Source organism: Aspergillus sclerotioniger, assembly GCF_003184525.1.
Source record: "Aspergillus sclerotioniger CBS 115572 chromosome Unknown BO94scaffold_12, whole genome shotgun sequence".
Classification (NCBI taxonomy): domain Eukaryota; kingdom Fungi; phylum Ascomycota; class Eurotiomycetes; order Eurotiales; family Aspergillaceae; genus Aspergillus; species Aspergillus sclerotioniger.
Genome location: NW_020291002.1, coordinates 345,535 through 359,392, shown reverse-complemented (window position 1 = coordinate 359,392; position 13,858 = coordinate 345,535). Strand labels below are relative to the sequence as shown.

Sequence of the window (13,858 nt, the reverse complement as noted above, 5' to 3'; positions counted from 1 at the left end):
TAGCAGGGGTCCGTAACAAGTTACCAGTATATAAAAAGATTTATCTAATGTCTAAGAAAGAATCGCAGGTACTATAAGAATATATTAATAATTAGCTGGTTAAAGATAATATCAGGCCTTCAAAATCACCAGCAGAACATGGAGTCCTATTTATATTAAAAAAGGACAGTAGTTTACAGCTATATATGGATTATCAGCCACTAAATATTATCACGATTAAGGATTAATATCTATTATCTTTGATTTCGGAAATCCAAGATAAGATATAAGGAATGAAGTAGTTTACTAAACTTAATATTATAAATATATATTATCATATACACATTACAGAAGATAAAGAATGAAAAACCATATTCAGAACAAAGTACAGATACTTTAAGTATTTAATTATATTATTCAGACTTATTAACGCATTAGCGTCATTTCAGCAATATATTAATAAGGTTCTTAAAAAATATCTTGATAGCTTTATAATCATTTATCTAAATAATATATTAATCTTCTTAAAGACTAAGAAAGAATACATGAGACATGTAAGACTAGTTTTATATAAACTATATTTATATTAGTTATAATATAAGTTAAAAAAGTATGAATTTTATATATAGAAAACAGAGTTCCTGGGACATTGGATATCCATAGAGAGAATCTATACTGAGTAAGCTAAAGTACAAGTTATACAGGATTAGTCTTAATCTAGGAATCTGAAAGAACTACAGCAGTTTATCAGATTAGTTAACTACTATTAATAATTCATGGACGGATATGCTATCTATATAATACCACTCTTTAAGCTTATAAAGAAGTTAAAGAAGTATCAGTAAAAAGAACCACAGCAGAGCATATTTAAAAATATCAAGCAGTGATTTATCACATTATTAATACTTATACAGCACAACCTAGAAAAAGAAACCATTATCAAGATCAATATATCAGACTACGCTGTTAGTATGCGTATAATGCAATCGGGAGAAGACAGAAGGCTGAGACTGATTATATTTCACTTAAAGAAGTTGGTTTAAGCAGAACTCAACTACAATATTTATAACAAGGAATTACTAGCTATAGTAATAATATTTAAACAGTGGAGGGTCTATCTTAAAGGAGTAAAATACACTGTTATTATAAAGATAGACCATAAGAACTTGACCTATTTTATAACAACCAAAAAGTTGACCAGAAGGCAGGCATGATAGACTAAGATTCTATCATAATATAACTTCAGAATTATATACTGTAAAGAAGCAGAGAATAAACACACAGACATGCTAAGCCACAGGCCAGACTATAAATTAAATAGAAAGACTATCAAACTAGCCATCCTGAAACAGAATACAGATAGATTGATCAGCTATAACAAGACTAATCTAGCAGTAATATTAAAGATAGATAATAACCTAACCAGATAATTAGTTAACAGTATAAAAAATAATAAAATACTCTAGAAAATAAGTAAAGACTTACCAGACAAGATCACTATCAATAAAAATAGACTAGCCTATTTTCATGGATTAATCTTTATACTAACCACAATAAGAATAGAGATTATGGCTAAACACTATGACAAACTACTCAAAGATTACTTAAGAGTGGAAAAGATAATTGAACTAATCATAAGGAATTACTATATTCCAAATCTTAGACAGAAAATATATGATTATATTAAACAATATGAGACTTATATTAGAAATAAGCCTATAAGATATTAATCTTATAAATAAATATAAGTACAGGAGGCGTTACAGCAGTTATAAAAATAAATAATAATTAACTTTATTAGTCCACTATCTGAATTAGAGAGATTTAATATAATCACAGTCATTATTAATCATCTCACTAAATACATTTATCTAATATTAAATAAGATAATAATATTAGTAATACAGATAGTAGAACTATTTCTTAAATATATTGTCACATATTATAAAATATCAAAGTACATCATATTAGATCAAGACAAGTTATTTACTTTAAAGTTCTAAAGATTACTTATAGATCTTATAGAAATTAAAGAATAAATAATAACAGCTTACCACCTGCAGATAAATAAGCAAATAAAAAAAATTAACCAGATAATTAAATAATATTTAAGACATTACGTGAACTACCAGTAAAATAATTAAATAAATCTATTATTAATAATATAATTCTTATATAATAATACTAATTATTTAATTATTAGAGTCTTACCGTTTTACACTAATTACAGTTATTACTCCAGGTTTCTGAAAACACTATTAGAAAAGTAGTAAGTTATTAATATAGTTAAAGATATTGTTATATTTACAGAAAACATGTATTTACAGTTATTCTAAAATATTAAGTTTATAAACTTGTATAATAAGATATACTACAATTATAATTACAGAAAAAAACCTAATCTAAAAAGAGAAAAGAAAGTGTTCCTACTCCGCAGAAATATTAAGATAAAATAACCAAGTCAGAAGCTTGACTATTACAAGCTAGGACCATTTATTATCAAAGACAAGAAAAGACTGGTTAACTATAAGTTAAGATTGCCAAAATTAATGAATAGAATATATCCAGTGTTTTATATCTTATTATTAAAACCTGTATTAAAGAACGCTAGAATCACAGAAAATGTAGAGATTAACAATAACATAAAATAAGAATATAAAGTTAAAAAGATCTTAGATTATAGAAAGATTAGCAGTAAATCACAGTATCTAATAAAATAAGAAGAATATAATATTTCAGAGAACACGTGGGAATCTATCAAGAATTTGATAGGCTGTCATCAGCTTGTAAAACAATACTACTAGCAGGCAAGTCAAAATTTGCCTAGAAGAAAGGAGAACTAACCAGTTAGGATAAACTAAGATCAAGCTCAGATATAGCAGCTAGCTTAACACTATTTGTAACAGTATTAGCCTCAGTTTTAGATACTGCAGTCTTTTAATCATGTAGCTTTTCTTGTATTTTATACTCTCTTTACTCTTACTTCTTAAGCTTCTCTAGCTTCTTGATTTTCTTTATATCATGAGCTATGAAATCGCCAGCTCGCTTTTATAATAACCGTTTTTATTTTTACAATTAAAGAAGTTTTGTTAAAATAACTTCTTCCTCCTCTTCAATGAAATTTTAAGTCCTGACTAAATGCTTCTACTCAGTATTAGAGAAGAAAAGATCAGACATTTTATAATAAACACTGTTTTTCCTAACATACTTATTATAGTGATCAGAGTTTTCAGATTTGATATATACTTTGTAAAGACAGATACAATGCTCGCAAGGAAAAATCGTTAAGAAACCCTTATTCTTAATTCACTAATAGAGACTCTTCTTATAAATAGAAAAACTAGATAACATAATTAATAACCTGACTGAATTTGGAAAAACAATATCAAGCACTCACCTTGAGAGGGAAGCACTGCAGCTTTATATTCCTTGAGAACAAGAAATCTTAAAGGAGGGAGAGTAGTATTACAGACCCCTGCTAGCTGAATGAACTAGTAAGGCAGATATATCAGGCAGAAGGCCACACCCGGAAAAGAACAAGGACTTTTATTAAGTAAAGTCTTGATACAAGTAACTGATGAACGGAAACAGTCACACGGCACGTGACTATAATAAAGATATTACTAACATATTATAGGATGTTAGTGCTACACCGGGGATGTCACCGACACACTATAAAATATCAGCAACATAATATGGCATGGCAGCGCCATACTGAAGGATAGGATATAAGGATATTCTTTCATATATTTAGTTAGTTCTGTTCTTCATGCTCAATAACACTGTCTTTAAGTAACCATATGTTTTGGTAAAGCTTAGTAATAATACTTATCTATACTTACTTACGGATAGCTGCGCAGCACTATCTGGCCTTACTTCTCTTCTTCTGTTCAGGACCAGTCACCTCTTAGATAGTCATCAGCCTGACTTACCTCGATTCAGTTCGAAGGTACGTATTGGAACGGAAGCTAAGCTAACAGGAACAGGGAGAAGCGATCCTAGGGTTTGACATATAGCCCACAGGCAAGTAGGATATATAATTAATTTAATTATACAGTATATGCTACTTACACGCTCTATTTAATAAAAGCTATTTATATAATGATAATAAGAGATAATCTTAATTATCTTATATTAAATCTTTTACTGCTTATTAATAATCTTATTATTATACAGTATTATCATTACTTCCTTTTAGCTAATACTAAGAATCTTGATAGTAGACTATCTACTACAGGGATTAGTAAATAAAAAGTTTATACTAGATCAGATCAAAAAAAATCATAGTCAGTGATTCGTTGAAAGAGATTTAAACTTTCTTAAATCATGTTAAATAAGAAACCTGAAGATTGTAACATGGTCAATAAAGTGCCTGATAAAACTTAGGTAAAGAGATGGAGTTATAAACCCCTAGCCAGTAATAACTTATTTAGCTGTTAAAATTAATATGTTCAATATTTCTTTAACTAATTATAACCTAATCAGATAATATAGATATACCAGACTGTATCTACCCCCAGTATATTTAGATTTATTAATTAGAAATATTAAAATTACTTTATAACCTAACTTCATTTTCTTATATCTTATAGAAGTCTAATCAAATATTATATTATATTAAAATATATTTTATTTTAAGCTTTACTGTTTCCAGTATTCAGTCCAGATTAGGAATCGTCTTTAGATTATCAAAATATGAAGCGATGGATGCTTATTAATTTAACAAGCCTGGTCAGCTCTAGCTTCTAGCATGAAGATGACTAATCAAGAAGGCTAAATAAACTATAGTGACATGGTCATGCTCTAACATGGAACTTTGCTGTAGCTTGTGTTCATGTTCTCAGAATGCTTCTAGCAATATCTTTAAGTAATTAACCTAATATATTATGATTTACTATTCTATAATATTTATAAACTGTAGATTATTTTATATACTACTACTCTTATGTTAACCTTTAATTATAATATTCCAATCCTTGTTCTGCTCTTGACAGCTTAAACCAGGATATTTTATATGGCTGTACTTTATAATGACTGAGGATTATTATATTAAGTATAACTAGATCAAGAATATAAAAATACTTAAAAAATATTAGTATAAGAATTATTATCTTATCATGATTAGAGATATATTAAATAACAGATATTATATTATTAATAAACTTGGCTTTAGAGGCTATTTAATGATTTAGCTTGCTTTAAATACAAGTCTGAAATAATATGTTATAATTAAAGTTAATATAGTAGACTCACTTCCGCGTGAGATAAAAGTTTTTAAAGCTCTGTCTTCTTCTTTTCTGTTATTCTCGCCCATGTGCCTTAGATATAATTTAATATCTCTTTTTCTAGATAAATTTAAAGTATAAGATTCTAATAAAAACTATATATACTACACGGTGACCCCTACACAATGCAATCTTAGAAAAATCTTTTCAACTATCTTTTTTTTCTTAGTTACCCAGATATTATTATATAAGCTTATACAGACTGTTACTTATATATATTCTTAAAATTATATTTATAGAGATTTATTATATAATCATAATCTTATCTAGGTTTTATACCAGTAAGCTAATATTTAAAAATAGTTAATTTAGATATTTATCTAGAAAATGTTTTGGTTAAACTCCTGTCAAGCTTTAATAACTTATTTATAAAGTAATTATATAAAAAGTATAATAAGTCTTAAATAATCTCTATCATATAATATAACAGAAAACTATTATTCTCTAATATCCTAGTTAAGACAGTTATACTGCTATTCCTAGAAAAATATGTAAAGAAGTTCTTATTATCTAATATATGTCTGCTTCTAAGTAACTTCAGTAAAGTATTTTTACTTATTTTAAAAGTCTGTCTTAGAAAAGACTGCCATACGCCACCCGCATTTCAAGCTTCAGAAACTAAATTCAAATTGTATGTCCTTCTAACATATCTTTCTAATATCTGGAACCTGATTATAGCAATCTGAAAGATTACTAAAATAAAAGCTATTTTTAACACTGATTACGTGTATGAGGATAAAATAGTGTCTTAATAAATTAATATATTTAAATATATTTCTTTGAAGTAGTGATAATGATAGAAAGAATAATCTTAGTTTTTTAATAAGTAGAAGTACTTAACAGAATCTTATTACAGAAATAGATAGTCTCTACTTCAGGAGTTATTTAAGGTCAGCATACAGAAATAAAGATAGAAAATAGGAGATAAGTTTAATAAAAACAAGAAAGCTATGTTTCTAGATTTAATGTACTGAATACTGTTATTTCAGCTAGAAGAGCAGCTGACTACTGAAAAGATGTTAAAATCAGAGTAGATAGTAAAATAAGTATTACTAGATTATAAGTAGAGATAAAACCTCAAAAATTATATAATAATAATTATATCAAAATATTTCTATATAATTCTATATTTAAACAGGGTTTAAAGACAGCAGGTAAAAATAGCAAATTTTAGAAGTAGATTAAAATATAGATATAGACTGCCATACTAAGAAATATATAGATAAGATGAATATTATATATATAAAGCTATATTTTAAAAACTATATAATCACTGTATTAAATAAGATGTTAATATCTAGATATGGAGCAATAAGAGTAATAGTTTAAGAATACTAGCTTAATATAATTATTATAATCTTCTTCTGTAAGACTATTATAAACTTAAAAATACTTAAATATTGATATAAAGTTTCTAAAACATAAAATACTATTTTTTCTATAATATTTAGATTATAATAAATTTATTCTTAATATCAGAAAGCCCTGAGATTTCAACATAGGTTACTCTGTAACAGCTAACTTTAAGTTAATAAATATAAATAATTAATCAGACTATCTTTATATTCTTTAAAGAATTTCTTAGATAATTAAATAACTTTGTCAGACCATGGTCTACTATGATAAGTACTGTCCGCCTTCTCTGAAATATAAGTAGTTTTCTTAAGAACAAAGTTCTCTTTATTATTAATATAACCATGTGATATAATATAATATTTATATAAAAGCTGATTACTAATCTTGAAGATAAAGATCCTATGCCAGTCTTAAGAATCTATAATATATCTTTTATTATTAATAGTGGTATTATACATGTCAGAACTTATTAATAACTTGTTAATATAAAATTTTATCAGAGTATAGATCTATATAAAGAATTAATAGTATATATATATATTAAAGATAGATAAAACATGAAAATATATCTTTAAGTGCCTAGGACTTACTAGATTAAGATTATTTTAAATACTAGTAGTTAATCCCGTGCTGTTGTATAGACTAGGGCTACTAAATTTTTTTTATATTTAGCACTGATAGTATTTCCACTGTAGAAGAAGATCTGAACAAAATTAATGCCCTCTCTAGCACCAGTCATGATTTTCAAAGTCAAGATAGATAGAAATATATGGGTTGAGCAGTTTCACACTGAGAGAACTTGGAATGTTATGAATAAACCCTAAAGAGATGTTCCGTTAGAGAGAGTTTAATTATCTCTTTATGTCCCTTGCTACTCAGTGAGAACCTGCATTAATAATCACGTCTCTTCTGGCGCTTGGAATGATAACCTATAATGGTGAAAGTAGTAGGCAGGTAAATATCTGAAAAAAAAAAAATCCAGAATCAAGTAAGGCCCAGCCAGAGCTGAAACCTAGATTCCTGGGGAGCTCGGGAATTCCCCTCACCTAATTACTTTCAGTTATTCTCCACTTTCTAGTTCATTGATACATATCATGGCAGGGTAATCAGTAATAGATGGCTTATTAAAAAATCAGATAAATCAGTAGGCAGAAAGTATACCAAAACATGTACAGTTTTGTTTTCAGATACATGGCTTTTGTCTGGATATCTGTGCTAGAACGAGCTAATACTGATCTATATAGATCCTCTTACTGTGTTAATATATATAACAGGATTATTAAAAGCTTTTATTACTGATTATCTATAGCTGCTATAATTTAAAGCAGGAATAATCATACAGCCTTTATATGCAGAAATACTATTAATAATATTTAATAAATTAAAAAGCATGATATCTCTGAATATCTTATTTCTTTTTAGATATACTTTAACTTCAGTGTTTATTATAGATTCAAAATAACTGCTTTTATCTATTATTGGCTAAAAATAATAATAATAATATAAAACCTAAATAAGATATTATATTATAAGTAAATAATCTTTTCATTCTAAATTAGGTTAAATCTAATATAATCTTCATACTTTATCCTATTTCTATAAATATTATTAAATCTTTACTATATTTAGCATGATTATATAACTAACTAGTATTATTGGCTTTACTAGATACACGGAAGCCCCACAACCATTTAAAAGATAATAATATAATATGATTTATATAATAATATTAATAAGTTAGAAAAGATATTATAGTTTATAAATATAGTATATGCCGGGCAGATTGCAGAGCTCCTAAAAGTAATTAATAAAGCCTACTGTTTAACTTTATCTGATCTATTTTAGACTTAACATATCTCTGTGGCTTTGCACTCAGACATATACTAACTTTATAATTCTTTATTAAATAAAATATAATATAATATAATATAATATAATAAAATGGAATTTTATACAGGCTCTATCTTTAATAAAAGAATAGCTATCCTACCCAGACAAAGATAAACCTCTCTAAGTGCCAACATTCATTACATTTTATTACATTTCCCTATATTTCCCTATATTCCCCTATATTTCACTCGAATCCATTCCGTGGCAATCTGTCCATGATCAGCTAATCTTAGCTTATGAAAGTCATAGAGCTAGAGATTATCAGAAACAAGCTTATCAGCCTGAAAAGCCACAAGCTAAATATAGAAAATCATAAAATATTAAAAGAAGACTGTTATCTTATATTTTCTTAGATTAAAGAAATCTCTAATAATTATAAAACATTAATTATGAAATAGCAAAGATTATATATCTAAACAGCTTATTAAATCATTCAGGATACTAATAAACATCTTTTTCTAACTATAATTTTGTCTATTACTTTAACTCAGTATGTCCAAAAAAAATTCGACCAAGTACTGGAGTAACTGATATATTTAAATTATAAAGAATTCTACTTTATACTTAATCCTGAAATAAAGAGTTTCCTAGAAACCATTATAGCAGAACAAGGTTTTGTTAAAAATCATTGTTATCTTATCTTTATAAAATCTCTTTTTTCACGCATAAAACCAAGATATAAGTAAAGATATAATTTATATATTATATTAAATTAAACTAGTATAGAAATTTAGTTTATATATTTATTTATAAGGCGTGATAATATTCCATCTTTTCTTGAAAAGATGATAGAGAGGATTATCTCTAGCTAAGAATAGATTAAAAAGAAGTTATAGAAAGGCAACACTACAGATTATCCAATTATTATTATCCTTATTAATAAGTATAAAGACAGGTCCTGCAATATTAAAGTAAATCATAAATTATTAATACAGATAATTCATGATTTTTGAATAATAAGTCTCAAGCTTGAGTAAATATAATCTCACAGTCTAAGACTTTATAACTATGATCAGGAAGTATAAAAAATCTGCTTATTTTATTAATTATATATCTCTTTTCTTCTCTAATAACTCTCATAAATCCCTTAGAATTCTCGCTTCTTAATCTAAAATAAATCTATTTAGCAGTAGCTTCAGTCTTAAATAATCTGTTTATCGGTTTCCACACGTCATATATAGTCTAGTTAAGTTTTTAATAATTAGAGTTAAATTTAAAAAGTAGATAGGAGGCAGGGAAATAAAAGGGGCTGGAATATTTAATTAACAGGTCTGTTAAGATTTATCTTTTTATTAACTATTTCCTCTGCTACCCCTCTCTCCATTATTTATTAATAAAAGCACTCTTTAGTATCTATAATAATAAGTAGATAGATTCTATGAATACAATTAACATAAGTAAAAAGATAAATATAATAAGTTTAAAGCTTTACAGTAAAGTAAAAAAAATAAAAGAATAGAATACTCTGTATTATTAAAGACTAGATTATTATTGATATAATATCTCCAAATCTCTATTTTACTTATATAGATCTTTAATCAACTCATATCTATAATCAGATATAGAAATCATTCTGTCATTATTACAGATAATATCAGAATTTTATAGATATACTAGCTTACTCTATATTTAAAAAGGTCAATCTCAGTTTATATCTTAACTTGACTTTTTGGCTCAAGTATCTACTTCTTGATTTAAATAGCCTTTGTTATATGAATGAGTGGGAGACAGGAAATTTATTAGTTTATCAATTTTTAGATTAATTAAAATTAATATGATACTATCATAATAAAAAACCTTACAAAAGATAAGAGCAGAAAGAACTGAGAGTATGTAAAAAAAGAAGGAAAAAATGTGTTAATAATTACAGTAGATAAAATATTCAGTAATAAACTAAAGAAATAAGATAAACGTATAAGAAATAAGACAGCCAAAAAGAACTAAGAACAACCAAACTGTGGTATAATCAGGACTAAGCTAGTTTGAGGGCTGATCCAATTCCTTAATTATGATACTTATATAAAGATGATATTACAGTAAAAGAACATCATGTTTACTATCACTTGATCTCTCTCGAGGCTTTTGGTGAGAAGTTGCCTCTTGTCGTATTGGGGGGTGCGATCGAAATACTGTTAGGATGCTCAGTCGCCTGGGTCAGCACCTGAGATATAGGCAGGTCATGCTGAACGTTTTCTCTGTACCCTGGTTAGCTTAGAGACTTTTCTTATATGCTGGTCTTTAGAAAGAGCTGCAGGTATCTCACAGCGAGTGTCAAAGGTTGTGCGTATTTGACAGATGACAAACAAAATTTGGGACCTGGCGTCGAAGAACGCCATTATAACGGGTGAGTCCTGCATAATTTTCTTTGAGCAAGCTAATCTTAACACCCTATTTGTCAACAGATACAGTGACTAAAAGGCCTCATATTCATTGAATGATATGTTAGGAATATACCATGCCTTGCACGTGTGAGCGCGAGAACTGCCTTGTAAGGAAAAATTCATCACTAGAACTACTCCAGTTGACCCCGGTGATTGTTAGTACGGTGGAGAGTTGCAGGGATTTAAATCCTTGAAGCGGTAAGTCTCTCATACGGCACCGCCTTCTTAAATTGCCATGGTGAAGCCTTGAATAGCGACGCTGAATGGCCATATAAAGTATTAATAATCATATGAACAGCAGAAAACAAAGGATTCAGATCCCTGCACCTTCCCACTGTACTAACAAAATTACCGGGGTCAATCGGAGTAGATGCATAATTGGGTCATGAAAGGACATGATAATGCATAAATAGGTGACACAAGATTCACGGGTGCCTTTAGTAACACTTTCGCAAGGCAGAATCCATATATTTAAAGGCACGTGCACTTTCCTATCGCCCACGTGACCAGGAGACGCCTGGCTGTTGGGTGTTTTCACGACAAATAGACAGGTGCGCTCATCTATGCTCAATGCGTGTGCAGCCTTATAAGCTTTGTATTCACTGTACATTGTATATGGGATGATCAAGGCCTGAGAACAACATCACGCCCTTGAGATCCCATCAACGGACGGCTATTGACAAGATGTCTTTGCACTTGGCTATAGAACCTCCCATCCATCATTTCTGCTTACAGGCAGCATAGGTCTCCCTAGCCTCATGACAGGTAATGCAGCATATTGCCCCAGCACCACTGCGTCGGGCTGCTGTCAATCCTACCCTCCCTCTATGCCCAACCCCTAGGTCCCCAGCCTTCGCAAGACATCAAAACATGCCGCAAGCGCAAGCAAACCATGGCAAGGGTAGGAGCGATCCTTGAATTTCTTGATAATTCCGCCAACTTTTGATGGTTCAGCATTTACTAACTCTGAATAATACTGCCTGATTCTATCGTCGGCTGACTTATATAACCCCAGAGAAGTGCTTTTATAAGATTCTTAAGTAACACTGAACCTATATAGTAAACCGTAGTGTCACTCGGAGACTCTAATGTACATCACAAACTAGATATATCCTTTGAGGAGGTCAAAAGCTACTTGAACCACCTGTAACGGACCCGTCGCCTATTGAAGTGTAACACGCAGACCACCATGCAATGACCTAGCAGGGAGCTTATATCGGTTAGAGGAGAGCCTATCCACATGTCGTTCAATCAGTAAGCAGCCTTCTCCAGCCTCTCCCAATCAAAAGGGGCGAATGGGAAGCGAAAGAAGTAAGCGTACATACCCCCAGTTCAGGTTTGCAGTGCAAGCAAACTTGCAGCCATCAATAAAGTTGCTCAAGTTAAGAAGCTGAGGGTCATCCTGTTTATCGATGAGGAAGGTATCAGCGACTCGATCGAACTCAGCGACCGACTCGCGCACAGTGTGGACAGCTGTGTCGACGGCATCCTGAAGAGGGCCACCGCGTTCGGCGTAGAGTAGTGGGATGAGGGAGTCGGTTTGGTCGTGTTCCTGTCCATGCTTAGTACGGATATCTGTGATATCCTTTCCCCCACAGAAGGGGTATAGTAGCTGGGTTAATAGGAGGAACTTACGATCTCTTTTCCTAAGGACATTATATCATTTGTTCTGACACTCTTGTCAATACTAGATGTGACAGGCATGGGAAGGGCAAAAGGCACTCACGTGCAGATGATAACGTTAGTTAGGTCCCAAAGCTTCTGGATTTCTTTCGCATTCATCAGAATAGGTGGAATATCCATCTTATAGGCGTAGCTTTGAAACCTATTAGCCCAAGCAGCAGTGACTGCTGGATAAGACACTCACGCGGTAATAGCTAGACATACACCGACGGCCCCTGACCCCATTCGCCGGCGCGAGTAGGCTTCAACTGTGGGAAGCTCGTTGCTCGACTGAACAAGCTGCTCAAGATGCGTCATCTCCAGAAAGTAGTCCAATTCGCCCTGGAAGAGTCTGCGTTGCTCTAAAGGTTTCTTAGCTCCAGTTACGGCAACCACAATAGACGGTGGGATACCTGGTGTATACGATTTTGCAATTGCCCGACCAATGGTCCCGAAATTTGCAATGAATGGATTACTAGCACCGGGGAGAGATGCCAGATGGGATAGTTCACATTCGTCTGAAAGGGACGCGTGGATGAAGGACTTCGTTTCTTCACGGAATGTAGATGCGCGCTGCTCGTGATGAACCAGGTCCGAGATTTCAGTCGAGTCGGTCTCTATTACATTGCCATGCCATGCTATTAGCTATCCATGAATAGAACATGGGGCAAGTACTTACCATCATCCCAGGCAAAGAGCTGAAGTTATGCACGTCAGTAGTGAGTATGATGATCGAATATAGCCAGGATAAATGTGAAGAAGAGGGTCATACCCAGAGGGACAGATATGTAGCAATGCACAAACGGTCCCGAGATGCATAGGGCCACCAGCTGGCTCCAAATTCGGCGACCTTTGCATCTCTCATCTTGCGGGCAATCTTTCCATCGGGGAAGAAACTGCCGAAGCAGGAGGTCTACGTGTTAGACGACCGATTTTGATCATGAGAGCTCCTGCGATGCCGCACTTACTGCTCTATCCTGGCCTCCACATCTTTCTCTAGACGGCCAACATCAGGACTGGTCGCCTGAGGCCAATGTTCGAATACCTTCTGCAGGTCTGGAATGGTAAAAGTACATCGACGTAGCTGGCGTAGCAGATGTTGTCGGGGATTCTGTTGTGCGAAGCAAGCGATCAATGACGCGACGATACCCATCCTTGCAGTTTGTCGAAGCACTATTGTTCTGATTTTACTGCTGCTTCCATTCATTTGAGAGCGGAAGATGCATGCGATCATTATATCTTACGCTTTAATGCAAAAATGTATGTCTGCCTTGCCAGCTTACCAGTGTGCACATTGTGCGTCGT

At 31.3% G+C, this 13,858-nt stretch overlaps 1 protein-coding gene across 1 annotated transcript; it reads right to left on the bottom strand.

The window, feature by feature from the left end:
• Positions 1-696: 696 nt before the first annotated feature.
• BO94DRAFT_623755 (terpene synthase family protein) lies at positions 697-13,706 on the bottom strand (the record flags this gene model as incomplete). Its single annotated transcript, XM_025617170.1, has 10 exons — positions 697-713; positions 10,641-10,705; positions 12,217-12,443; positions 12,527-12,560; positions 12,618-12,707; positions 12,759-12,915; positions 12,967-13,170; positions 13,233-13,251; positions 13,326-13,449; positions 13,522-13,706. 10 exons carry the CDS (start codon positions 13,704-13,706, stop codon positions 697-699), a joined length of 1,122 nt encoding a protein of 373 aa, XP_025468036.1.
• Positions 13,707-13,858: the final 152 nt, after the last annotated feature.